The 23429-nt window shown below is 47.6% G+C and overlaps 1 protein-coding gene across 2 annotated transcripts in view; it reads right to left on the reverse strand.

The window, feature by feature from the left end:
* Positions 1-241: 241 nt before the first annotated feature.
* The window catches only part of LOC135918223 (uncharacterized), a 93443-nt gene continuing 70255 nt past the window's right edge, over positions 242-23429 (reverse strand). For both annotated transcript variants that reach the window (XM_065451909.2, XM_065451911.1), the window contains exons 3-9: positions 16904-17001; positions 14947-15119; positions 13313-13500; positions 12561-12713; positions 10893-11045; positions 9424-9566; positions 242-8680 (exon numbers count right to left, since the gene is read on the reverse strand). In XM_065451909.2, coding sequence (XP_065307981.1) covers positions 1340-8680; positions 9424-9566; positions 10893-11045; positions 12561-12713; positions 13313-13500; positions 14947-15119; positions 16904-17001 — 8249 coding nt within the window. In that variant the 3' untranslated portion in view covers positions 242-1339. The remainder of the gene's footprint in view (positions 8681-9423; positions 9567-10892; positions 11046-12560; positions 12714-13312; positions 13501-14946; positions 15120-16903; positions 17002-23429) is intronic.

Here is a 23429-nt window from a genome sequence, read left to right on the forward strand (position 1 = left end):
GTACTGCAAAAAACGCCTGTCAGCAGCGTTCTAAATTATTACACTGAACTGACACTGCCGAAAGGTATCCGACGTGTAATCCCGTCTACAACTCAACTTGTTTGAAAACATCCAAGCTGCCATGGGCCAGGGTGCGCTGACTATCGCTGAAAACACGCATCAGCTGCAATTCTTTCAGGTAACACAAGGTTTGGTCAATGGGTCACAGTTGGCGGCAAAAGTCAATTATTGAAAAATAAACTACAAACACAGACAAACTTTATTGGCGATTGTCATGGCACGTATTGAAATGCCATCGCCGAAGCAATGGTACATTTAACACCAGTAATGGTTGATTCAGGAGCTAGCTTCGTTCAAGCGCAAACTTGAACAGAACAATGTACAAAGCAAACCACGACACACAGCACCTCCTTCACACAACTTAGTAGTTCTTTCCACAAAACACCATATAAAAAATGTTTGACACCATTTCACAGCACAAAAATACACTGACGCACAGTAGTTGAATGTCCTCACCGATGCGGCTTGCAGTATGGTTCATTGCACTGCCTGCAGCGCTAGCTGCAATGCTTCACAGAGCCCTAGTCACCACAACAACACGCACTCACTGCGCGCTGCATTGATTCACAGGGAATGCACCGGTGCCAACAAAACAAAAGAAAAACACCACCAGTTTTCGAAGCACAAGACGTCAATGACCAGTCGCGTATGTAGCTGCTTTCTGCTTCCCTTGAGGACTCGCTATAACTTTTGCCAGGCGCTTGTCACTCCCTTGCTTTCAGCGCGGTGGCGTAAGTACATTCCTTCCTTTGAAATATCGATATATTTTTTTTCTCGGATACGGGGCCTACGCGGAGTCACAGTTTCTCAACTGTGCTTGAAGAACCCGGCCTACTTATTTTCGACCATGGCTTGTTTATCCTTGACCACTGCTTGCTTGGCCACGCGCTTCACTTTTTAGAACTTCGGATCGCACCATAGTGCTTATGCAGTCCGAGTTTAAGCAGCTGAAAATTAGTTGAAATAGCCGTAACCTCGAAACTGTTCTGGAAAATGACGTACTTTCTTCGTGTTTGCTTGCCACAATGACACTGATCATGCGGACTGAAGCAGCACTTTCTTACATCATGGCGAAGTTACAAACACTGACTGGTATCTTTTAATCATAGTAAACGCACTCCTTTTCCGCTCGTCTTTTTCGTATATAGTTTTGACAATCTGCCCACTCTCCTCCAGTTTGGTGAGGTCGGGAGCCTTTAGAAAGCACTTTGACATGAGCGCTGTGTAGTTCTTTTTTCTTCTGGTTCCGTAGTTCCTCTATAAAAATAACATTATTTTATCACTTCTTCTTTGTGCCAATCTTGAAGACAAATCGTCCATTCGGCAAATCGAAACAGCACTTAGCCGGTGTGTCCCTAGAAGACCTCGATCTTAACAGCCTTCCCTCATCTAAAGGCAGCTGCGCACCGCCAAACTGAATCTGGTGAAGATTTGTGTTGAACAGAGCCATTGGGTCCGCGTTCAAACTCAGTGGCGTATTAAGGGAAGTCGCTTGAAGAAGGTGAGCAGGGGTGTTCTGTTGAATTGCGCGTAGTCGGTCGACGAAGAGGCCCTGCTGAGTCTGAAATGGTGGCGTTGGGTGCGTGGAATATTGCTGGGTAGTGGTGAAACCACCGCTCGAAATGGAAGGTCCAACTTGTGGGCCATGAAATTTTACAGCCTGCTTGGCGGACGGTGATCTATCTGAGGTCATTTTTTCGGCAGACGTGCGCTCCGGTTTAATAAGACGATGGAAAATCTCGAGGGCTTTCTCGAGCTCCGCACTGTATTCCTCTTGGCTGGTAGGCAGGGGTGGCGCGCTTGTGGTTGGCCTGGGCCTCCGAGTTGGGTGCCCACTGCTTTGGCCAAAAAGGTGCGGAGGCGGCGCCAACGATGAAGGTGGAACTGTGGTGATCGCGGGTGGTGGGGGTGGAGTAGCTGTAGTAAATATGTCTTGAGGCACGTACCGAGCCTCGGTTGCAACTGGGGCTTGCGATGTCAGTTCCTGCGACGTTAGAGTTCCAGCATGATGACCATCAGCGAAATAGCCACCCGCAGAAGGCTGCTCCGTCACGATATGTTGCGGTGTCATTGTGTGAATATTCGAATTGCTTTCTGCAGAATCCTTCGACTCTTCGCGAGACAAAGGTCTGTCGAAAGTTCGCGCATGTTTGGCGAGCTCACTAAAGCCGCTCGAAACGTCCGAAGGGAACTTAGTAGCCGGACGATTTGCAAAATTTTTCGCATGAATAATTTCCTCTGAATGTCCGGCCGTTGAGAAATCGAAAGACTTGCCCTGCCCATGGGGCAATTCGGTGGACGTTTCAGCCAAAGTTGTGGTCCTGAACTCCTGAGGTCTTCCAAGCTGAGGTGGCACAGTATGAAGCTCCTGGCTGTCATGGTAGGCCATGAGCGATTCGGGGAAAGCGTGCTGTTGAGGGTGGCTTGGCACGGAAGACGATGTGTCTTGCATATGCACGGGCTCTACCGTAGGCGCGGTGCCACCGCTTTCAATGTGAGATGCGGTATTTGGATGACGTGCTCCATCCTGGTGATTACGTGTGCCATCTATAAGCGATGCGCTTAATTGCTGTTGTGATAATGGATGGATATGTGACAAACCTCCGGAGCCAGAAGTGTGAGTGACAGTTTTTGGTGCCTCAGCAGTAGTAGGTCCTTCGCGAGGTAAGCCCACGTTAGGATTGCTATCGGTTTCCGTTTGAGTGCTGTGAGGTGGAGTCGCCTTGCCTTCCTGTGGTGGTGCCGAACTTTCACGACTCGCGTCATCCGGTTTCTTGAAGGAGTATGTTTTTAGAAGCAGTGTGATGGCCCTGCGCAGTTGTTCAGGCGTGAAATCTTCAAGAGTAAGGCCCGCCGGAATGTTTGTCTCAGTTGTGTGTTGCTGATTTAGAGGCATGTGCACTCCTTGGCTGTCTGCAGGTCCCCTAGCTTTCGGGTACATGGATTGGGTAGTGTGGTGTTGTCGGCCATGTAAAATTTGCCTTTCCTCTTCTCGTTGGATAGTACGTTCGTAATGTGCTGCCGTAGGATTACCTGTCGATTTTTCATAGTGAGCTGCTTGTGTGGGTACTGTCTCTGTGAGCGAATCTTGATGAAAGATCTGGGGTGTCTTAGCTGGTGCTGTCACTGGCGCCATGTCCTCAGAACGTCCTGTATTTCTTGAAAGCGCATGATGTTCGTTGGGCGTCTGTGGTTCGTTAACAACTAATGAATTTTGAGTTCTCTCTGGAAGTGTTCGGCTCTGCTCTACAGGTGTCGGAATGGTGTTACCGCCTCCAGTACCCCCAGTAAATGTGTGATGCGTCGCCTTGATGTAATCTCGGGTTGTGGGGTCATATTCGAATAAAACAGGCGTCGTTGAAGGACGAATCTGGAGCTTTTCTTCCGGTGTTTTCCTAAAAGGCTGCTGCTGGCGTTGTGTTCCGTAAGTAGATTGCGCCGTAGATGGCTTATCACTTATCTGGGGCTGCTGCCGCATCTCTTCAGGTTTTTCTGCGTGCGACGCGACCACTTGTGGACTGTGTAGTTCGTGCTTTGTCGTGAAAGTGTACACATTGCTCATCCTTGGACCCGAAGAGGTGTTTGTTAGATCTTGTTGCCTCTGGGTCACCGTAAATGCCACAGTGTTCGGCTCGTTAATCGCGCGCAGCAAAGCTTTTCTCAGTTCTTGAGGAGACGTTTGAGCGCTATGGTCTTGGGACATAAGGTGGGGAGATTGAGGGGGCCTAATTGTGCGAGAAGTAGGTACTAACCGTTCCTGAGCCGCGCCGCTCAACGTTTGTGCAGCTCCAACATTAGTGGATGCCGTTCCTATCGCTGAGACGCCAGAGTCAGTTGATTGTGGTTGCAGTGCAGTCTCTTGATTACCCGTGACTGGCTCTGCAGTTTTTTGGAATGGAGCAGCTTGTGTCTGCGTAAAAACTTCAGTGGTCTTCGGAAGATGGGTATGGTCGCTGTAGGAAGTGCTGGCGTGCTGCTGATGCTGGTGACTTGGGCTTTGACTAACATGTCTTTGAGTCGTAATTAAATCTTTCGGTGCAGCATGTACGCGATCTTTATTCGTTTCAAATTGTTGTGAGACCGCCTGAACGCTGTAGGTGCCTTGGTCAACAAACTGAAGCTCATCTCCACGAGTCACAGCACTGGTTTCTGGAGATGCATTTAATGTTGATTGCGTTCTGTCTGTTTGTAATGGTCTCAGAGAACTGTGCGGCTTATGTATGCTTGATGTTGAGAATCGCGGCGGTACTGTAGGCTTATGAGGGCGATTTCGACTGGTCTCAGTGTAAAGCAGCGGGCTTTGCGTTGGTTGGATTATCGGTCGTGGAGGTGCCCTGGCTGGGAAAATGCGACGGTCATTTTCATTTTCTGCCACTTCTGCCGCTATTTGTTGACCAGTCGTAGTCTGCCTTGATCTGTAATCGAATCTTGTTGGTCTCGGAGTGAGCGTCACACCTCCAGTCACACCGGTTGTCGTGTCTTGCTGTCTTAGATTTGAATTTTCCAGCGTTACGGTCCCTTGAATTTTGAAGATCTTTTCTGGATGACTCGCTACCTGTGATGCTGTTAATTCCTTCACTACCATTCTTCCAAGCTGCGTCGGCTCGTCAGATGTTATCGGTCCGTCTAACGTTGCTCCAGTTCTTTCGTTAGTGAAGGATTCTCGCGAAGGTTGAGGTGGTTCGCTTGAAGTTCTTGGTCTCATAAGTTGCTCTCTCGGCCTAACAGGAACCGTGACGTGTTCTCTCGGTGCCGGTCTTGGTGTACCTCGCTCAGATGTTACTAAAGCAGGCTGGGAAGCCAGTGACGGTTTGTACGACGTGAATGTTCCCGTCCCCGTTGCGACAGCTGGAGTTGGCAAAGCTCGCGAATTAAAAGTTTCCTGAGACTTAGCGTTGCCAGTAGGCGTGTCTAGATCAGCTTCTGCCCTGACGTAGTCTAGACCTACGGATGATGCCGTTTGTCTCCCATTTGCGAACTCATTCTGAATGTTTGCGTCAAGAGCTGTGTGAGGAATAGATTTTGGAGAAGTCGAAAATGCCTTGCTGCCTGCGACGGCATCCTGATCATAGCCAGATGGAGGTCCAGAACCCACGTGGGAGGCTTCTGCCAAGGTCTGCTGTGAAGGACGGGAATTTATAGCTTGATACGGAGAATAACGCTCTCTGTGAGGTGTAGTGTACGATTGTTGCGACACATCTGTAGGTTCGGTGATATGCTTTTTCGAAACGTATGACGAGTCTTGCGCTGTTTGGAGAACCGTTCTTGGTCTCGCCGTCAAAGTTGTGTGCAGTGGCTCCTGACTCGGTGCGTTTTCCTGTGCTTCCGTAAGAGCATGCTGTGGACGTTGTGGCCTGTTAGTTCGTCGCGGCTGAGGGGATTGAGGATCCTGAGGTGACGCGAAATCCGATCCCTGAGTTGTAGCGACATAGCCAGCGTTCTCCTGTGATGTTACGTAAACTACAGGCCTTTTAATAGGCCTGACTGTTTCTGTTTGCGCATGCTCCGGACGCCGGGACATGTGGCGTTCTGATGTGCCTGGAACAAAACTCTGCGTCGGGTCTGAGTGTTGTACGGAGCTGCCTGACACCCCAGTGGATGGCGTATATGTTGCGCTTTTTACCGTAGGTTCTTTTGCTGTCACTAGGCTTCCTCGTACAACAGTCTCATGTTGAGAATGAGACACATAAGGGAGTGAGTGGTCCAATTCGCTTTCACTTTTTCGGGAATCTTGTTTCGCGACTTGCTCAGGAGATGTCGGCTGTGATAATGTTGTCTCGACAGGATACGTGATTGCTTCCGACGCTCCTCTTGCTCGCGGCGACGTCTGCACCTCCGCGGCTTTTTGCGGAATGGTTGAACCAAAACTTTGATTATTGTCTTGCAACGAAGGCAGGCGACGAGTGGTCTGCTCGTTGGTTGAGTGGGACAAGTGTGCGCCTCTTGGTGGCTCTTCCGTTGGTCGAATGTATGGACGTCGAAGATGGCTGCTCCTCATTGGTTGAGGAGCAAATGTTTGTCTGGAATTCACTGTATATTTCTTTGTCGGGGCGAAGTACCTGGTATTTGGTGCTGCCGGAGTTCGCTCGGTGTCCTTGCTTTCAGTAGGAGTGAACGACCTTGATCGCTGATCCTGGCGATCGTCACTACCTTGAGTGGTGGGAGCGTGGTGCGCGCTAAGGGAACTGGACACATTTTTCTCAGTGCCGTAATATGAAGACGCCCCACCAGTTTGTGCTGTCGGTTCTGGCGCATCTAGTACAAGCGTTGGCGTCAGTGGCTTCTGTGTACGCACTGTTGTTTGGCGGTACTTCAACGTAGTTTGCACAGGCTTCGCCTGAGCGATTCCTGCAGCCCGATGTGTTTTCGAATCTTCATGGCGGTTTCTTGGTGCTTTTGTAGTTTTGGGTATTCTCCTAAACGGCTCATCATCGAAGTCCTCAGCGGAAATTCCTTTCGGCGGATCCGCATGTGGCGGAAACGTGCCGTATGATACTTTGCCTACCTTCGCCCATGAATAAGGAGACGTGCTAGAATTCGATGTTGGTGTCCGTGTCGGGAAGGTCGAATTTTGTGTTCTTTGCCGCATCCGCTCAAATAGTGCGGTAGGAGAAGGCGAGTGTGCGTGTGGCAGATGACTCTGAGGTTTGTTCTCCGGCGTGATTTCGTACTCTGGGTCACTTGTATCCTGTTTTACGGCGCTCTGAGGTTGCCTGCTTGTGGCTGTAAGTGCTCCCTGTCCTTCTCTGGCTGCAGCATTCAGCGTCGGCAAGTTTAGGGCATGTTTGCGTTCTTGGTGTACCGAAAAACGCGAAGTGCCCTCGTGCGTCGATGGCCTTTTAGTAGTGACTGATGTTCTGGCATCGAAGCTTGTTTTCTCGTATGAAAGCGAATGTTCTGGATCGTATTCAACGCTACTAGTCGCAGTCTGATCGTTCGAGTGAGTCTTTTTGGTAGGCCTGCCTCCCATTGGCGCGTGTGTCGCCGGGATCGCTGTAGGCGAGGGTGATGCGAGGACCTGTGCTGGTGCTTCTGCGACCGCTTGACCTATTGGACGGTTTTCTGGGGGAGGTGGGAAGTGCGTCGTAGATTCCTGACCTTGTATGTCTACCGTACTTTTCTCCAGTGCAGACGATCTCAAATCGGACTCAGGTACGACAAAATCTGACGAGTGCGCTTCGGGCCTCGTAGTGTCGCTGGCAAATATAGAAGTGGGCAACGTGTCTTGGAGCGACATACTGATCATGCTATGCGGCTGCGAACTTTCTCTATGTGGACCTGGAGCGTAAGTCGCCTTCTCTGGCGCTTGTCTAACCGGTGCGGCATTGACACCTTTACTGACATCGGCGTGATGAGCCGTTGCACTGTTTTCGCCGTTGACTACTACTGTTCCTACAGCAGTTCGTGTTGTTTCAGAGATATGTGGCATGCTTTGCGTATCAACATCGGCTGCGACGTGCGTGAGGCCTCCCACATCACTAGGTGCGGTGCTGTGCGTGCCTATATCTTCGGCATACTTTGCAGATGTCGTCCTTGTGCCACGTCCAGTTGGTGTTTGCTCGTATTGAGTCCCACCGGGCGATGACACCGTCATATGCGTACTATACACGGGAGGCTTTGTGGTCTGTGTGCTTGATTGGTGTTGCTGAGTCCGCGACGACGTCGCTGTGAAGTTTTGGTCCAGTTCAACAGAAGTAGTCCTCACTGGCCCTTTTTGTCCACTGACGTGCACTGTGTCCGTCCTGAGGGTCATTTCCATTGGACCACCGGTTACCCATTTTCCAGAGCTGGAAATCGCTTTTTCCGGCGGCGTTCTGGTAACGGCAGCGATATCTTCAAGCACGTCGCCGCCACGGATTGGCGCATCGCTCAGTGTTACTTCATGATTCTCGGTCGTCGTGATCTTTTGGTTCTGGGTAGTTCCAACGTTTGAAACAAGGACGGTGCGTTCTTGCGCGCCATCATGGTCAACGACCTCACTGGGCTCTTCTGGCCGTTGGTAGGGCGGGAGTGATGTGGGAGCAGGAGTCGTTCTCGGAACAGCCGTCACTGGATAGCTGTAGTTCAAAGGGTCCTCAAGCTGAGTGTTTTCGAGGAACTCCGGCTCGTCGTCGACAGATGTGCGACGTTGGATTGTCGGTGCGCTAATCGGACTGCTCCCGTCGGATGTGTATGCTCGTCTCTCTAGTGGTAGCTCCTGGAAATCAGAATGTCCGCCTCTATGTAGGTGTGCGTCGACGTCCTCTGGCTTGTGACGCGCTCCTCCGGTTGACAGAGTTCGTATCGCTTGGTACAGAGCGCGATAGTAGTCGGCAATCGACTGGGACGGAGCCTCTTTTTCGCGGAGCTCTTCACTCTTGCCTTGCGAAGCGAAGGGCTCCAGGTTGTTGAAGTTCGGAGCTGCGAGGGAGTTGTCTGTTGTGTCGACATTGTATTCATCTTCGAGGTTGGGTTTGCTGTTGGCCAGCAGGTTACCATCTGTCTGTACAGATTTATCGTACTCAACGTCAGATGAGTAGTAGGAGCGGACCTTGCGAACCAGCGTTATGTTTACGACAGTTGTCTGGCCTTCGACGATCCGGACGGGTACCTCAACGTCATTGTGTTCTGGAGACGATGCCTGGAAGCGCCAGAAAAAGACGGCAATTTAAAGATGGGCAATATTAGTTTGTTTTTACGAACTGGCTAAATTGCGGTTTGCAATTACCAACTATAAGACATCGCCAAACACAGTTTTGAGCTTTAATGTACAGTTATAAAATATGTCCGCAGCTTCTACATTCATAAAGTGGTGTGTAGCTGTACATCTGTAAAACGACAGCCTGATGACAAATCTCCTATCCTACTATCACATGTTTACATCTGTACCTCATTCTATTACTGGAGTTCAAACTCTACTTGCCTCGCGTGAACGTGAACGAGAATCAGTCGCGAGGTCGAAATGTAGCGTAAGTAACAAATAAGGCCATGACGCATCATTTCCAATTACGTTTCACTCAATCATATGCACTTCGTTAACATTTGATTCATGCATGACCTATGCTGAATTTTAATTCATTATATTTGCTTTTCATTCATTGTATATTGCCTTAGTAATGAAATAAAGATTATAACTTTCTGCTTTGCTAATATTACCTATTTTGCTATTTTAGCCGCATGTTGGAACATTGTCAGACCGCACTCAGAATTATTAGGTTCGTGTTGGCTCTTTCATTGGTTTTCAAGAGAATTTTGGTAGCGAGTACAACTGGTCTGTTTAATTGTCGCAGTGAAGACAAGTACAGCCACTATTAACGAGGTGTTTACAATTATTTCGCTAATTATTTCAATAACAAGATCTGAGATTTGGGCCGCCTCGCTCACCATCAGCGTATACGTCCCAGGCAGCAAGATCCTCCAGTACTCGCCCTTGTGGCTCGTTTTGAACGGCATGTAACGCCCTTTGATCATGAGCCTTGCATTCGCCACGGGGTATCCTTCGTCATCGGTGATGATTCCGCGCAGACCTAAGCCGTAGAACACAGAAAGAATGTTAGTGTTGCTTATGTGCAACCCACAGGTGCCGCGCATCTTATTCATGTCATACTAACAGTTGCCCACAGACTCGTGTAAATTTCGATAAAAACTTTTGCTGTGTTGCAACATCAATACCGAGGACGCCATATCGCCACCATTTCATTAATAATGAAACCAAGACATTCCAGCGTTTGGATATTTCCCTGTGACGGTAGTTTTCTTCGGGCCTGCTGGTGATGTGGTGGGGGTGGCACCTACGTTACGGAACGTGCTGACAAGAGGAAAGAAATATATTACTTGCCGTGACGCAGGCGTAAGCTCAAGAAAACACAGCGGCAGTCACTGCGCCGTCGTGGCTCCACCATCAAGCAGCATCGGCCATTGTTGCCATACATTGATTAATCTGATGGCATTCAGAAATATAGAAAGGCAACCCCTGTCTTTCTCATAGCGGGGGAAAAAACTGGTGCCCATAACATTGATTAGCTAGCGAGCTCGGTTTCACAGCTCATTGATGACGTTATCTGCTGGACGTTGTCTCACCCCGGAAGGCAGCGATAGAAGACCGCAATGGCTAGACCATCATTAAACACTCGAACAGTCAATATAGAGCAGGAGATCTTGTCTACATATTTCTCAGAACAGTGCGTTATGCTCGAACACCCTTGTCTTTCCAAGTGCGCGTTAACGCGTAGTCCTATACGTTCCCGGTTTGTCTGCAGCCATTCGCTGCAGACACGTTCAATGCTGTGTTCCGTACCTTAGCCACACCGTCGCGTCAATAATGTCCATTTAAGGAGTACGAATATGACAGTCCTCTGTGCCATATCCTGCCATTCGGTGGCGCTGTACGTCATCCATTCGCTAAGATGTATACACTGGTGTCATTTCTAAGACGATGCTGATTCCGCGCATTCTCACGAGAAAATGCAGCTGTGGCAGATGCAGCTGTGGCAGAGGTGCAGATGTGGCAGAGTGAAACGTTGCGTAACTAGCACATATTCATGCCCCAGCATGTTAATGTTTGGTTTAAAATTATATTCAAATAACCTAATTTGAAATCATTCGACTTTAAATCGCGCGATTGCTGTCGATTTCTGACCTTGTGTGTCGAGTTCCGCAGCAATGTTTACTATTCGGCGTTAACCAATATAGCTCCTCTCTGCCTTTTGTTACAAAGTTTCTTTGTGTTCAATGAACACGAAACATAAACTGAACATGATCGGCAAAGCACGTCAATCGCTTGCTTCCTGTTGTCGACATCTGGCTTACTCTCTTATTCTAACTACGCAAATAAAACAAATATGGTTTCTCACCTCTCTGGGCTTCCTCTATTAACTTCATCAGGGGCTTCATATTGTCCATCCAGAAACGTCGTAATTGATACGCCAGAGGGTACTTGCAGCACGACAGCTCGAGAGTGACTTCCATGCAGCCTGCTTGCACGTACGTGTAGTCCGGCATGCTACCTGCGTGCGTTTTTGCCCAATGATTTGTAAACGAGATGCCGTGAATGAAGACCCCGCCTCGGCAATTAGAGAAAGAGCGAATCTTTGACGGGAAGCTGAGAACGCCGCACAGCCCATAGGTTATTGATGTTCTTTTTCAGCTGCTTAATCCACAATACACACAAGTAGAAACGCCCGTTTACCAGTCATGACTTAGCAGAAGGAAGAAAATGGGGATAAATGCTCGATATTTAGTAACAACCACAAAAAAAGCCAACGAAGGATGAAGAAAGATGAAGCTTAGAAATTTTTTCATGCTATCCTCGGCTTCCGTTTTAGTATTGCCTCCTTTTGTACATTACCATTCATTTGGCTTTGTGACTAAATATTACGAAAACTACGCAATCTGACAAGGGAAGTGTGAATATATGGGTCGCACTGTCCATGCAGGTTTACTGAATTTTTGTTATTAAATGCATAATAAGTAATTAGTAAGCTCAATCCATCACCGACACAGCCCTGCACATAGTCGAAAAACAGTTCAGCTCAAACAAAGTTGAAGTCTAGAGGCCAAAGCAGCACGGCTGCTCCTCAAGGTGAAACGCGGCTGTACGTTAACAGTAGCTGCAGCCTATATTAATTCCTCCGTTTTTTAATAAGAACAACGTGCTGCAAGGCATGCGATAACGAAAGTGCGCAGCCATGCATCATGTAGATACCGAAACAATATTCGTACCGAACTTCTTGTCCGGGACAAGAAGTTCGGTACGAAGCTTGTCCGGGCATGACACAGCTGCCAAGTAAAGACGCCTACAAAAGGTGTCATAATGCGGGAATTGCAAAAATCCTGAGAATGTTAACCCAAGTATAGAATGTTAACCCAAAAGCGCATTTTGCACTCGAGTAAAATGCTTACGAATGCACATTTTTCAGTTCGTTTACAAAATTGACCCACCTGGCGAATTCAACATGCCCCGCGAGCTCTGAGTATACACAAAACCAATCATGCCTTCACCACGTCAGGCTCAACGGGGCGTACCCGAACTGCTTTAAAGGCAAATTACAGTTACAGGACTTTCAGCAAGTTATTTTGTTTGTGCGTGCGCGCGCGTGTGTGTGTGTGTGTGCGCGTGCGCGCGTGCGTGTGTGCGTGTGCGTGTGTGTGTGTGTGTGTTTGTGTGTGCGTGTGTGTGTGTTTGTGTGTGTGTGTTTGTGGGTGTGTGTTCCACAACTGTTCCATCCCAGGCTAACATTCCGTGCTTTTATTAAAGGCATATTTCCAAGTCGATTGCATACCTCAAGTCGTCTGCCTTCTCCTCACAAGACGCTTTTGTTGGGCACATTATAAGTATGACTCTTTGAATCCCATAGCATAGCGTGAACGGAGCGAAAATTAGAATGCACCTGTTCGGTTCTCTCTTCCAGCATCCAGTGATGCTGCGCTGTTCGAAAATTACGTATTTACAGGCGGTAGCAAAAAAACAAAATAATGGTAATAAGGTAGAGGGAAGGATATGGCACTTCGCGTATACTCGCCCTTGAACGGGTACCACTTGGCACCGTTGACAATGCCGTCGTGGTAGGTCTGCCGCTCGCACGAGAACCGGCGCATGGTCGGGTGGTTCAGAGAGTAGGTGCGCGCCAAGTGCTGGAACACGTCATCGTCGGGCGTCTTCGACTCCACCGTGTCTGACGAGTGAAGGGGATCAAACATGCAGCAGAATAATCATGTCCACAGGTTTCACGCTTACAAAGGGATATTATATCGACACATTTTTTTTTTCATTTCATGATATCAGGCACAAAAGGCCTGCTATAAAACAGTTTGCACGCTTAAGGCTGCCTTAATGTGTATAAATCGCATCCTTACCTGCTCATAGGTTTAAGGATGGAGGGATGTGAATTATAGACCGATTGTTACCCTTAAGAACCTTAAGAGAAGGATAAAAACATTGGAGAAGACAATACATAGCAGACGAGTCTTTGTGTATTTGTTTCGATGTGCCTAAGGCATACCTTTGCTTGCGAGTGACGAGACCTAGGACATTCTTCCTCAGTTTTTTGTAGCTCTTTTGATTGTGCAACCTGCAGCACTTTTTCTTTTCCTTCCCGCACCTGTACTTTACTTCTCGCCCTTGTTTAGTCTTAAGAGTTCCGTCAGTTTTATTTTAATTATTATTTTTTTCTTTCCTTTTTTTCTGTGTTCTATTTCCTGCTAACAGCGGTCATAAGTAGTAATAACCCGACAGAGTTTCAAATTGAACGTCTGGCGTCCGAAGCCCACTCACTCTGTCCGTACGTGTCGTCGTACGGGTACCGCACAAGCATGGCCCCTCCGTGCAAGTTGCCCGAGAGCACGAACGGTATGGTGTCAATCCACTTGCGCACCGCCGCCGTCTCCGGTTCCTCCACGTTTCGCACGGTGTGACTCGGGTCCGGGAAGTTGCGATTCAGGTCCACGCCGGCACTGTTGTACCTGCTCCGTGAAGAAGTTGCCAATGAGTTCGGTGTTCGTCATGGTACAGCGGTTTAACGCAGCTGTTTGCACGATACTGCACTTCGATTTGCTTAAGCACGCCTTTTGAGCCTGATTTGCGGAAGGCGCAAGGCGTCCGATACCATTCACTGACTCCGCCAAGGTAATAGTGCATGCGTACAGGCTTCCTCCAGATATCCAGGCTAGAGCGATGATAAAGATTCCCCGACGATTACGGTACTCCTAAATGCGAAATTTGAGCGCAGCTCTGTACGTGTTTCCTTTTTTTAATTATTTCGCGATATGGCGCGTACAATCAGTCTCGTGCTGCACGTTGTAAACGAAGAGAAGTGTGGCACGACTGGCTCGCTAATCTGGAAATCGCGAGAGCCAGCGCATGGGCGCGATTCACAGACGCCGCCGCGGATAAACCCAGACGATGCGCGACGCGTGCTACTCTGACGCCATCTCGTCGCCATCGTCGGAAAGCCCCTCGTGCGCGGCACTGCGCTCCTCTTCTCACGCTTTTGCCACACCCTCCCCCGCTTTCCGCCTCATGGTTTCGCTGCACCCTCCTCTCCGCTTTTCTCCTCGCGCCTCTTATTTCTCGCCATTTTTTCATTCCCTGTGGCGCGCCGCGTGCACTCTCATATTGTGCTGCATGTGCTCGTTCTTTCGGTTACACTGGGAACGCCGACTCTCACCGCAGGAATGGAGTGTAAGAGCTTCGCTCTAAAATATATGATTATTCCTGCAATAAAACAAGAAAATACAGAAGTACTAATACGACGGGGACGTCATGTAGGTGAGATGCACAAAAAAAAAAGAAATTGATGTAATCGGTCAAGTTGGACCATGTGTGATCGTGAATGTTTGTGCAAAAGCGCGGCGTGATGCCTTTTTCCTTGATGTCGTGAGCGCACCCCTTTGCTCAGGCACGGTTGCAGTGTCGCCGCCTGAGAATAATTTCCCTGACAGCGCACGGAAATTCCTCTTTGTGTATTACTGTATAGATGCACGCACCATGGGACGAACCACTGTGCAGCAGTGCACACCCCTTTCCGAATTCCGCTAAAGATGACATATATTTGCCTCGTCGAGGCAAGCTTCACGTAGATAATTCGGAAGATGATCAAGTGCATCGGAGGAGTTACAGCAGTCCTGAATAATAAACTGAAGTTTCACATTTATTCATATCAGACGAAATATTTCAATAGCATGCATTTTAGATGCTTGGAAGCTTTGCAGCTTGCTAGTGTGAAGCTAACGTCATTCTGTGAAAGCACCAAGGGAACGAGAGGCATAAGGGTGGGGGCGCTGTCATGATTTTAGCTTTGCTTCTTCCCCTCAACCGCGAATGTGGAGAACCGTGAGCAGTTGGTCTCTGTACGGTCCCTTGTTACTGTAGGTACATGTATGTATACACCCCTGCCATTAGCAACGTACCGTCCACGAAGGCCGGCGCACTGTCCTTCCCTGGAGATGGACATGCCGTCGGGGTTCATACTGGGCATGATGTGGATGTTGGTGTTGTCCAGCAGCCATCGGATGCGCGGGTCAGTGTCGTACCCAGTGATCAGGTGCTCTATCAGGTGAAGCATCAGTTCCTTGCCCACGACCTGCATGGGTGCGTACAGGAAAAGAGAGTGATAGAGAGAACGCGCGCTGAGTTTAACTACCAGGTGGCAAAGGTTTTGCGGTAGCATTTGTAAGCTTCTTATCACGAGAGGATTCTCACCGCGTAGATCAAGTTCACGTTTGGCGCAAATATATCGGTTTATATGTTTGTGTGTATGTTCGGAATGTTTCATCCAAGAAGTGCGAAACGTTCTCTACAAATCATTCTTTTACTTGCTGCACGTTAGCAAGTGACATCTTTCTATATATCCCAATTTCTCGCTTACCGGAGGGGATTTTTAAATACAGTGAAAGCTCGTTAATTCGAACTTCAATAATTCGAATTTATGGATAATTCGAACTGTACGATTTGGTCCGGCCAAGCTCCACAGAAGTCTATGTATAAAAAGTCCGTTAATTCGAACGCGAGAAGGTTCCCTCACGGATAATTCGAACTACGCTCACCTGGCAAACGGCCAGAGAAACTCGTCTACTGCCTACACACAAAGCTGTATTGCCTCCGAAACGGAGAGAACGGCGAGAGAAGGCAAAATCGGAAAAAAATCTAACCGACGCGGGGTCAGCCAGAAGGCAGCGGCGGCTGCCGCCTCTCCGTTCTACGTAACCTCCGAGACTTCTTGCCCGTTGCGAATCTCGGAGGCTTTGCAAATCTTGTACAGCTGCTAATGTTGTGCGGAGATGGCACGGCAAGCGCCAAAACACAGCGAATGAAGTACGTCGCAGCTGCGCTTGCCATCAAGAACCAACGAATCAGTGCCTTCGCCACCTTCACATGTTCAGCGTTTTTGTCTCGGCGGTCTTCATCGGTTGTGCACTTCTGTTTTCAGCTTAGGAGGTATTGGCCGTCGCGATTCATTGTGATGGTGTTAAACCTCGGCTAACGTTCGTTTCAGTGGACATCGGTGGTGTGGCACAGTCGGACCCAGAGCCTCGACTTGAAGATGGCGTGTGCCCGCTGCACACGCCAAATTTCTGACATGCCCTACTGCTTCCAAATCACAGTGTACTGTTGCTCTCCTTCACTTTCGTTAGTTCGAACTTTCGTTAATTCGAACTGAAGCGGCTTCCCCTTGCGGTTCGAATTAACGAGCTTTTACTGTATAACGAGGTGACATGACCAAAAAACCTAAGAAGTGAGCCTGCTTGAAGTGAAAGAAATCATGAATAATCTAGGCGATGAGACGTGTTTATTGCTTTGTCACAGCGTAAAACACGAAATAAGAGTCATGAAATTATGCTGATGCAGAAAGATACACTTTTCTCCTTCACCTTCTCTTTTTTTGTTAATATGATGTGCTCGATCATTTTTCAACAATAGCTGTGAGGGGGACCTTCGTCCTGTATTTGTTGCAGCCGTCGTATTGTTGTAGTCGTCATCGACAGAGATATCGTTGCCACGTGGGGCACCTCTAGAGCTTTCCCATGTGTGAACCACCGTATTTACGTTTTTTTTTTTTTCATAAGGTGGAGTCTAATTACAATGTTGATGTACCCGTGCCAGTATTGCGATCACATTGGAACAAATTCAGTTGCATAATACCATTAAATGTCATTGTGTGAGCCAATGCCACTAGATTGCCAGTATGCGCAGGGGTGGATAAACCATTATCCCGTCTTGTTAGCGCGAAATGCCAGATTCATGCGAGAAAGGGAACTTCAAAGTTGAAGAAGTGCCTGACCTTCACACTTGCCTGTGGCAAAAACACTAAAGCCATTTATTTTATCTCGCACGATTATAAAATTGGGAATCATTCGCACTACGTACCTCGTTCCCGTGCATGTTCGCGACGTATTTCATGGACGGCTTCAATAGTTTGTTGTTCGTTGAACGCGAGGACAGCAGGAGAACCCAGAGCTCTCGACCTGCAATAATATAAGGACAAAAGGCCGGTGAAAAGGTTACTTCAAGGCCTTCATAAGTGATAGTGCAACAATAGTATGCTGTAATACTGCAACAGTAACAGTGGAAACTGGCTTAAACGATTGAGTGCCTATAAATATACGGGCTATGAGTGCGCCGAGATTATTCTAGTACTACCTTTAACCGCCACGAGTTAACTATACCACGTAACGCATGTACAGTTCACGCACGCCAGGGTTGGTAACGCAGCAGTACAGTAACAACCACACGTAAACATCTTCAAAATAATTTACTCGCCGTGGTTGCTTAGTGGTTATGCTGTTGGGCTACTAAGCACGAGGTCGCGGTATCGGGTCCCGGCTACGGCGGCCGCATTTCGGCGGGGCTGAAATGCGAAAATGCCCGTGCACTTAGATTTAGGTGCACGTTAAAGTACCCCGCGTGTTCCAAATTTCTGGAGTCCCTCAATACGGCGTGCCGCATAATTAGATCATGGTTTTGGCCCCGGGTGCCAGACAACCTAGCTACGCCACTGGGCACTCATCCAGGGGATCATAGTAGGTGTTATCATTGGCATGGTTGACATGTATCTCAAATTCTTTTCCCCAGTATATCCCGAAATGAAAACATGTATAGAGTTGCGCTCAAATTTAGCATTAGGGAGTATCATACACTGTAAAATACTTTACACCCTTAAAAGTGAAAAAGGGTGTAAATGTGTCTATAACTCACGCTTTTAGGGTGTGATTTATATAACTGACACCCTAAGGGTGTGAGATATAGACACACTTACCCCCCTTTTCACTTTTAATGGTGTATATTATTTTGCAATGTAATGGTTCAATATTTTATTTAATTTTTCACCGCGTCATATCTGCTATCAAATCGTTGCTCGACGCAAGACGATCTTATACCGTTCGAAATTTCGTTAGCGTCCTCACGAATTTTATAGCAAATTAAGCCAGTCTCAATCGGATTGCGCAAGCGTCGCGAACACTGTTGAGTATTCTCGAATTTCCGCGACTACCCAGCATTTCTACCAGATGCCACGGTGTTGAGAGGGTGAAGGATCGAACACTGCTAAAGCTTTGGGTTCAGAACTAGAGTATTTATTCGCCAAATAAACAGTTTAATTCATAGCGTAGTTTTTCCATTGTTTGATTCTTCACCGTCACTGTATACAACGTGAGAATATCTCCAGTCGGGTGCATATAAGGGCTCGTGCACCCCACAAGATTTTCCGAGATAAAGGAAGAGTTGGCACATAGCGAGTCCCACAACCTATGCCAATGTATGTCCATTAGTGCGTAAGACACGTAGTATGTATGAACGTACGTCCATTGTTCAAAGAAAGAAGAAGAATAAAAATAATCTTTAGAGCGATTACGTCACGCCAACCGCCCATAGATGGCGCGAGTAGTCGACGTTCTACATTGCAGTGCGTATTTTGTAACGGTTCACTATCGCTAGGATCGGCTACTCAGCGCGCGTTGTGGCTGCGTGGGAGTTGCGCCCGATCCACTGAGCAATGCGTCGACGAGGAGTGTAAATAGTGTCAAACGAAATGGGGGATGAATATTACAAAGAAAATCCTGCAAACACCATCGAAAATGACTGCCAAAGCAAATGAATAGCCCTCACGCAGACCGGATAAATCAAATGGGCGCACTAGCAATACTTCAGAAGTTTACTGCGCACGTAACACTAGCGCTCTTTTGATGATGGTCGTGAAAATCGTCGCCCACCTGTGTTAGTAGGCATGACAGCTTGACGAAGGCGGTGTCACGCTGATAGAATTATAACGACGCACGACGACGACGACGACGGCAGCGTGGCGATGATGACACGACAACGCTTGCGCACCCGACCATCCCCTTCTCGACTCGCTTACAGAACGGATGCCAGATATACACTCCTAGGACCATTCGCTTTAAATGTGTCCACGTCCTACCCACTGTGAGAGGCGGCTTAAGTGAAAGTGGGGTGAGCTGGCAATGCAAAACTGCGTATCTACGCAGTTGCACCAGGAAACCACCTCGGCCCCCAATGAACACGGCATCTTCAGACGCCACAAAGCTGTCGCACATCAGCACGTGCGTCTCATAGTTGACGTTGAGCGAAGAACGCGACCCGCAACTCGCTCTCACGTGCTGCCCTCATCCTCAGCCAGGTACTCGCTGCCAGCGCCCAACGGGTGCGCTAGCCAAAGAAAGATTCGCCGTATAATTGTTGTGAAAGACGTCGAATATGGTGGTCAAGGCAAGGGAACAGCCCTACGAATTCGGACCGCAGAAATGGAATGGACGCATAGCAATACTTTCGTCGTATATACTACCGCGTGCCGCTTATGCCGAAGAAAGCTATCCACTTTATTACATTCCTTGAGCGATAGGCTGAGCTTTGAAATTGAAAGTTGTCGAGCAATTTACTAAGCGCAACGTTCGTCCCCCCTAGCACAATGTTTCTTGTTGCTCTGGCTAGCATTAAATTTGCGGAAAGTTAATTTTTCTTACGTTTTGAAATTTTTTCGCTGTCTTAAACGATATTGTAACTTCTTGTTCCGGACATATATGGTTTTTATCGAAAGATGAAAATCCATGATTTAATAATAAAAAAATTCACATTTTCTTGTCACAATTGTGGAGCGCTGCATGTTCAAGAACTGCACAAAGACCTAGGTGCACGCTATCACGGTACACAACTTCATTGGCATACAAGTCGCGTTTACGGAATTTCGACAGAAGTGACTCGCAGTCATATGTAAACTACAGAGTTTCATACACTAATAAAATATTGTAGAAAACCCTGTGATATAGAAAGCGATGACGTACTACATTCCGTCACACAATCTATTTGCAATGCAACGGAAAGGGCCCGCGAGCCATTCAGGTCACGTGCAACACTTCCCGACCCAATTTAAGTGAACCAACAGCAGGCAGAGGTATTTAAAGTAAGTGAAGTAGCCTCCTGCGAATCCATGTAAACGGCTTGTATATCGTATCGGGACCAGAAAGAAGACGTAAGCACGACGCTCCGCATCCACAAACATTTTCGTTCGTAAGTGACCTTTGCCGTTGGCCGCCCGTTTTTTTTTTGAATTCGCTCTTACGAGTACTTCTAGTGACAGTGGATTGTATCCATATATGGGTTGAGGTTGTCGTTGCACATAAAAATTTCAACCTCCCGCTATACAGCGCGCAACGATTAGAGAACCATGTATGGTAGGAGCGAGCTAACGAACGAAGACAGCTGGCGTATTTTGTCCGCAAAACGAACGAAGAACACCGAACCAGGCGGAGGACGACGCAACGATGTCGCGATGACGAAGGCAATGTGTGATACTTCTCGAAGGAAGGTGGTTACGCAAGACGTGTATGAACTGAGATGTGCGACGCATATCAACTCTTCAGGATTCCATTCCACTTGTGTTACATTAGCGCGTACGCATTCTGGTGGATTAGACATGAACGGACCCGTAAGCCATGGTACTTGTCCAGATGCACATCCCTAACGGTTCGAGACCCCAAACACAAGAGAATCAAAGAAGCCGCTTCATTATGATGCGCTATTACGGTAACAGGTCTGCGTGTTTTATAGATGGCTACCTGTCACCTGACAAGATATGTAAAGATTTTATAAGATGGTTTCTTGTTTTATTTCGCAAAACAAAGGTGCGCTCACTGGTACGGTTTTGTAAGGCTTTGTCCAGATTACGTAAGACGGTTTGCTGTGGCCTGGCTCACGCACCTTTCATACGGGCAACCGACGACCGAAAACCACCGACTGACAACAGACGCCAAACCCTAGGGAAGCGGGCAAAGAAAGCTTCGCTTTAACAATCGTTATCAATCGACCAAAGGCATTTCTTCTCCCGACAGCACTTACGAAGCCTAAGTAATGCATGAGCCCTCATGTTTTACAGCATCAAACGCAGCAGATATTGCTAGCTAATGCTCTTGCTAAGTACTGTTAATACCTACTTAATTCAGATGCGCTAAATTCATTCAATGTATAGGGTCAGGGAATTGTGTTCACTTTTGAAGTGCCTGCAAATTATGAGCTTCAGTTTACTTGATATTGCACCTTCAGCCGGGACACATACATTGGATACATGCACATACACATGCTAGAACTCTGTTAAATTATAACTCAGCACACTGCGAATTAGTGGAAAACGGGCTTGCCTCTTCGTCCGGCTTACATGCGGCGCAGGAGAGTTTCTGTAAACCGATGGGTATAACTGTGCTGGCTTCGTTCTCACAGGTTCAGCAAATGCTTAAGAAAGGTTGGTTATAAGAAATTGAAGAGCTTGATCTGTGAACCTTGCGCGTCGGCTACTAGCGCCCTCAAAAATGCTCGTCCGTATTCAGTGGCTCTACGGCATCTCGCACCGTTCTAAGAAGGTTGCATAGCAGTGACCATAACTTCTTTTTTTTTCTGTAGGCAAAATGCTTGGAACTTTGTGCGCAGCTGTGAATAATAGGTCTAAAATATTGGCATGCAAGTCAACCATGTACAGTCAAACTTGTCAGTAGGTAAAGAAATCACATTAGTTCTTTGAGAAATGTACGGGGTTCTTATCCGTCGAGTTACTGTCGCCACAATGGTCAGCGCCGTCTCTCGACAGCACATCTGTAATCACGAGACAACCCTATCAACCCACGCGTAAGAAAGCTGAAACGTTTCACATTGTAAAACGAGAGGGCATGTACGTCAGTCAGACTTCGGTAATGCTGTCAAGGAAAGACATGGATTTTATACACGGCCCATGATTTTTATGTTCATATGCACTTGAGGATACTTCTTTATTTGTTGTATTCATATTGGTGCATGTTTCTTTTTCTAAAAAACTTTGAGTTGATTTAAAGTTCTTGTACTACGTTGTTTCGTAGTTTCCCTCGTATATACTTGTTGCTTACAATTCATCACTCCCATATTAACCGTTTCATCATCTATCCCAGTTCAAATAGGAAACGTTCGTCTCGACAGCCCATCGCGATGAATTCAAGTGCGCCCCTATCATTGATTCACTGTACGCACGCAACATATTGTACCACGTGGTCAGTCGAAATCAAACACGAACAATATTTGCGAACAAGAACAAACAGTCGTTCTCGCTTCCACGTTTCTATAGGCAGCTCGCAAAACCACCAAGTGGGCTTAACCAAGATGGTGGGCCTAGGGCTACAATCGTTATTGCTTTCAGGTTGCCGCCTAGAGCAGCAGATTATACGAAAAACCTGCGAGTGCGTTCCTCCCCGCACCTACTTTAACTCAACCAAGATGGCGGACCTCGGGCTGCAATCGTAATGAAGGCGTCAACGTTGCAGACTAGTGACATCATTCCTGCCGCCCTCGGTACCCTGCACCATCCATGCTTTCGGAACGACTTTCTCAGCTTTAATGATTTTGACTAGAGGGAACGACGCCATTTTGGTAGGGCGAGCTAAATTTGAGGGGAGGCCTGCTTGCGGAATTTTGTATAGCTTCCTTTTACAGGCGCGATTCGCTTCTCCGGCTCGAAGTCTGTTTCCCGTTGTCACGATTACGCGACGCATCGGCTTTCGGCTCCTAAATTATAACGGAAAGTGTAAGCGAGAGAAAGTCAGATGGTGACGTTATGTACAGTGGTACAAGATGTGGATGTGGAAAGCTACTACTGTCATACTAAACAAGGTCGGGATAATGTTACGATGTCATTCTAATTATCTTCCTTTTTGCGCTTATCCACTGGTCCAACCTGTGCTCCACCCACTTTATGACTAGGATCGGCCGGTTGTGAGTAGAGGATAAGTAAGAAAGAATGACTGGAATCGTCCCATTACACCGGCCATATCTGCAAACGTCTGCAAAGGTATTTTGAGGCGGAAAAAAAATAACTTGGGCGTCGGCTTTTATTAAAGTGAACAAATTAAAGTGGTCATGTCTGCATTAACAACCGTTTAACAGGTTAGCATAAGATGCAAGGCGCTCCACCTTCAATTCTAGTGACATGCTGTAAAAAATGGGTGGGTATTAGGGGCACTCGTACAGCCGTTAGAATTTTTCGCAAAACGCTTGCAAATTTTGTGAGGGAGTGGCAAGTGGTCCAAAACTAATTCGAGCTGTCCTAAGCGCTATGTTTCTGGACGTTCTAACGTTTAAATGCAATTCAAATGTTTTTTTTTTCTTTGGGAAAAATATTCAAGAGTTTAGAAGATTCAGAAACAGGGACACACATCGAATTCCATCGCACACCCGGAGTACAGAACACCGACACTCCCTTAAATATTTGTGCCTAAGTAACTAAAACAAAATTGAAGGTGGTGCTCGTGTCCGCCAATTTAAATTTGTACATGGTATACCAGCCTTCGTGCGCGTGACGTATGGGCTCGCGAAGTGCTCAGGATTTGTCATGACCCTCTCGAGACCCCTCGCATATCATATTGCG

Source organism: Dermacentor albipictus, chromosome 2 (genome assembly GCF_038994185.2).
Source record: "Dermacentor albipictus isolate Rhodes 1998 colony chromosome 2, USDA_Dalb.pri_finalv2, whole genome shotgun sequence".
Taxonomy (NCBI): Eukaryota; Metazoa; Arthropoda; class Arachnida; order Ixodida; family Ixodidae; genus Dermacentor; species Dermacentor albipictus.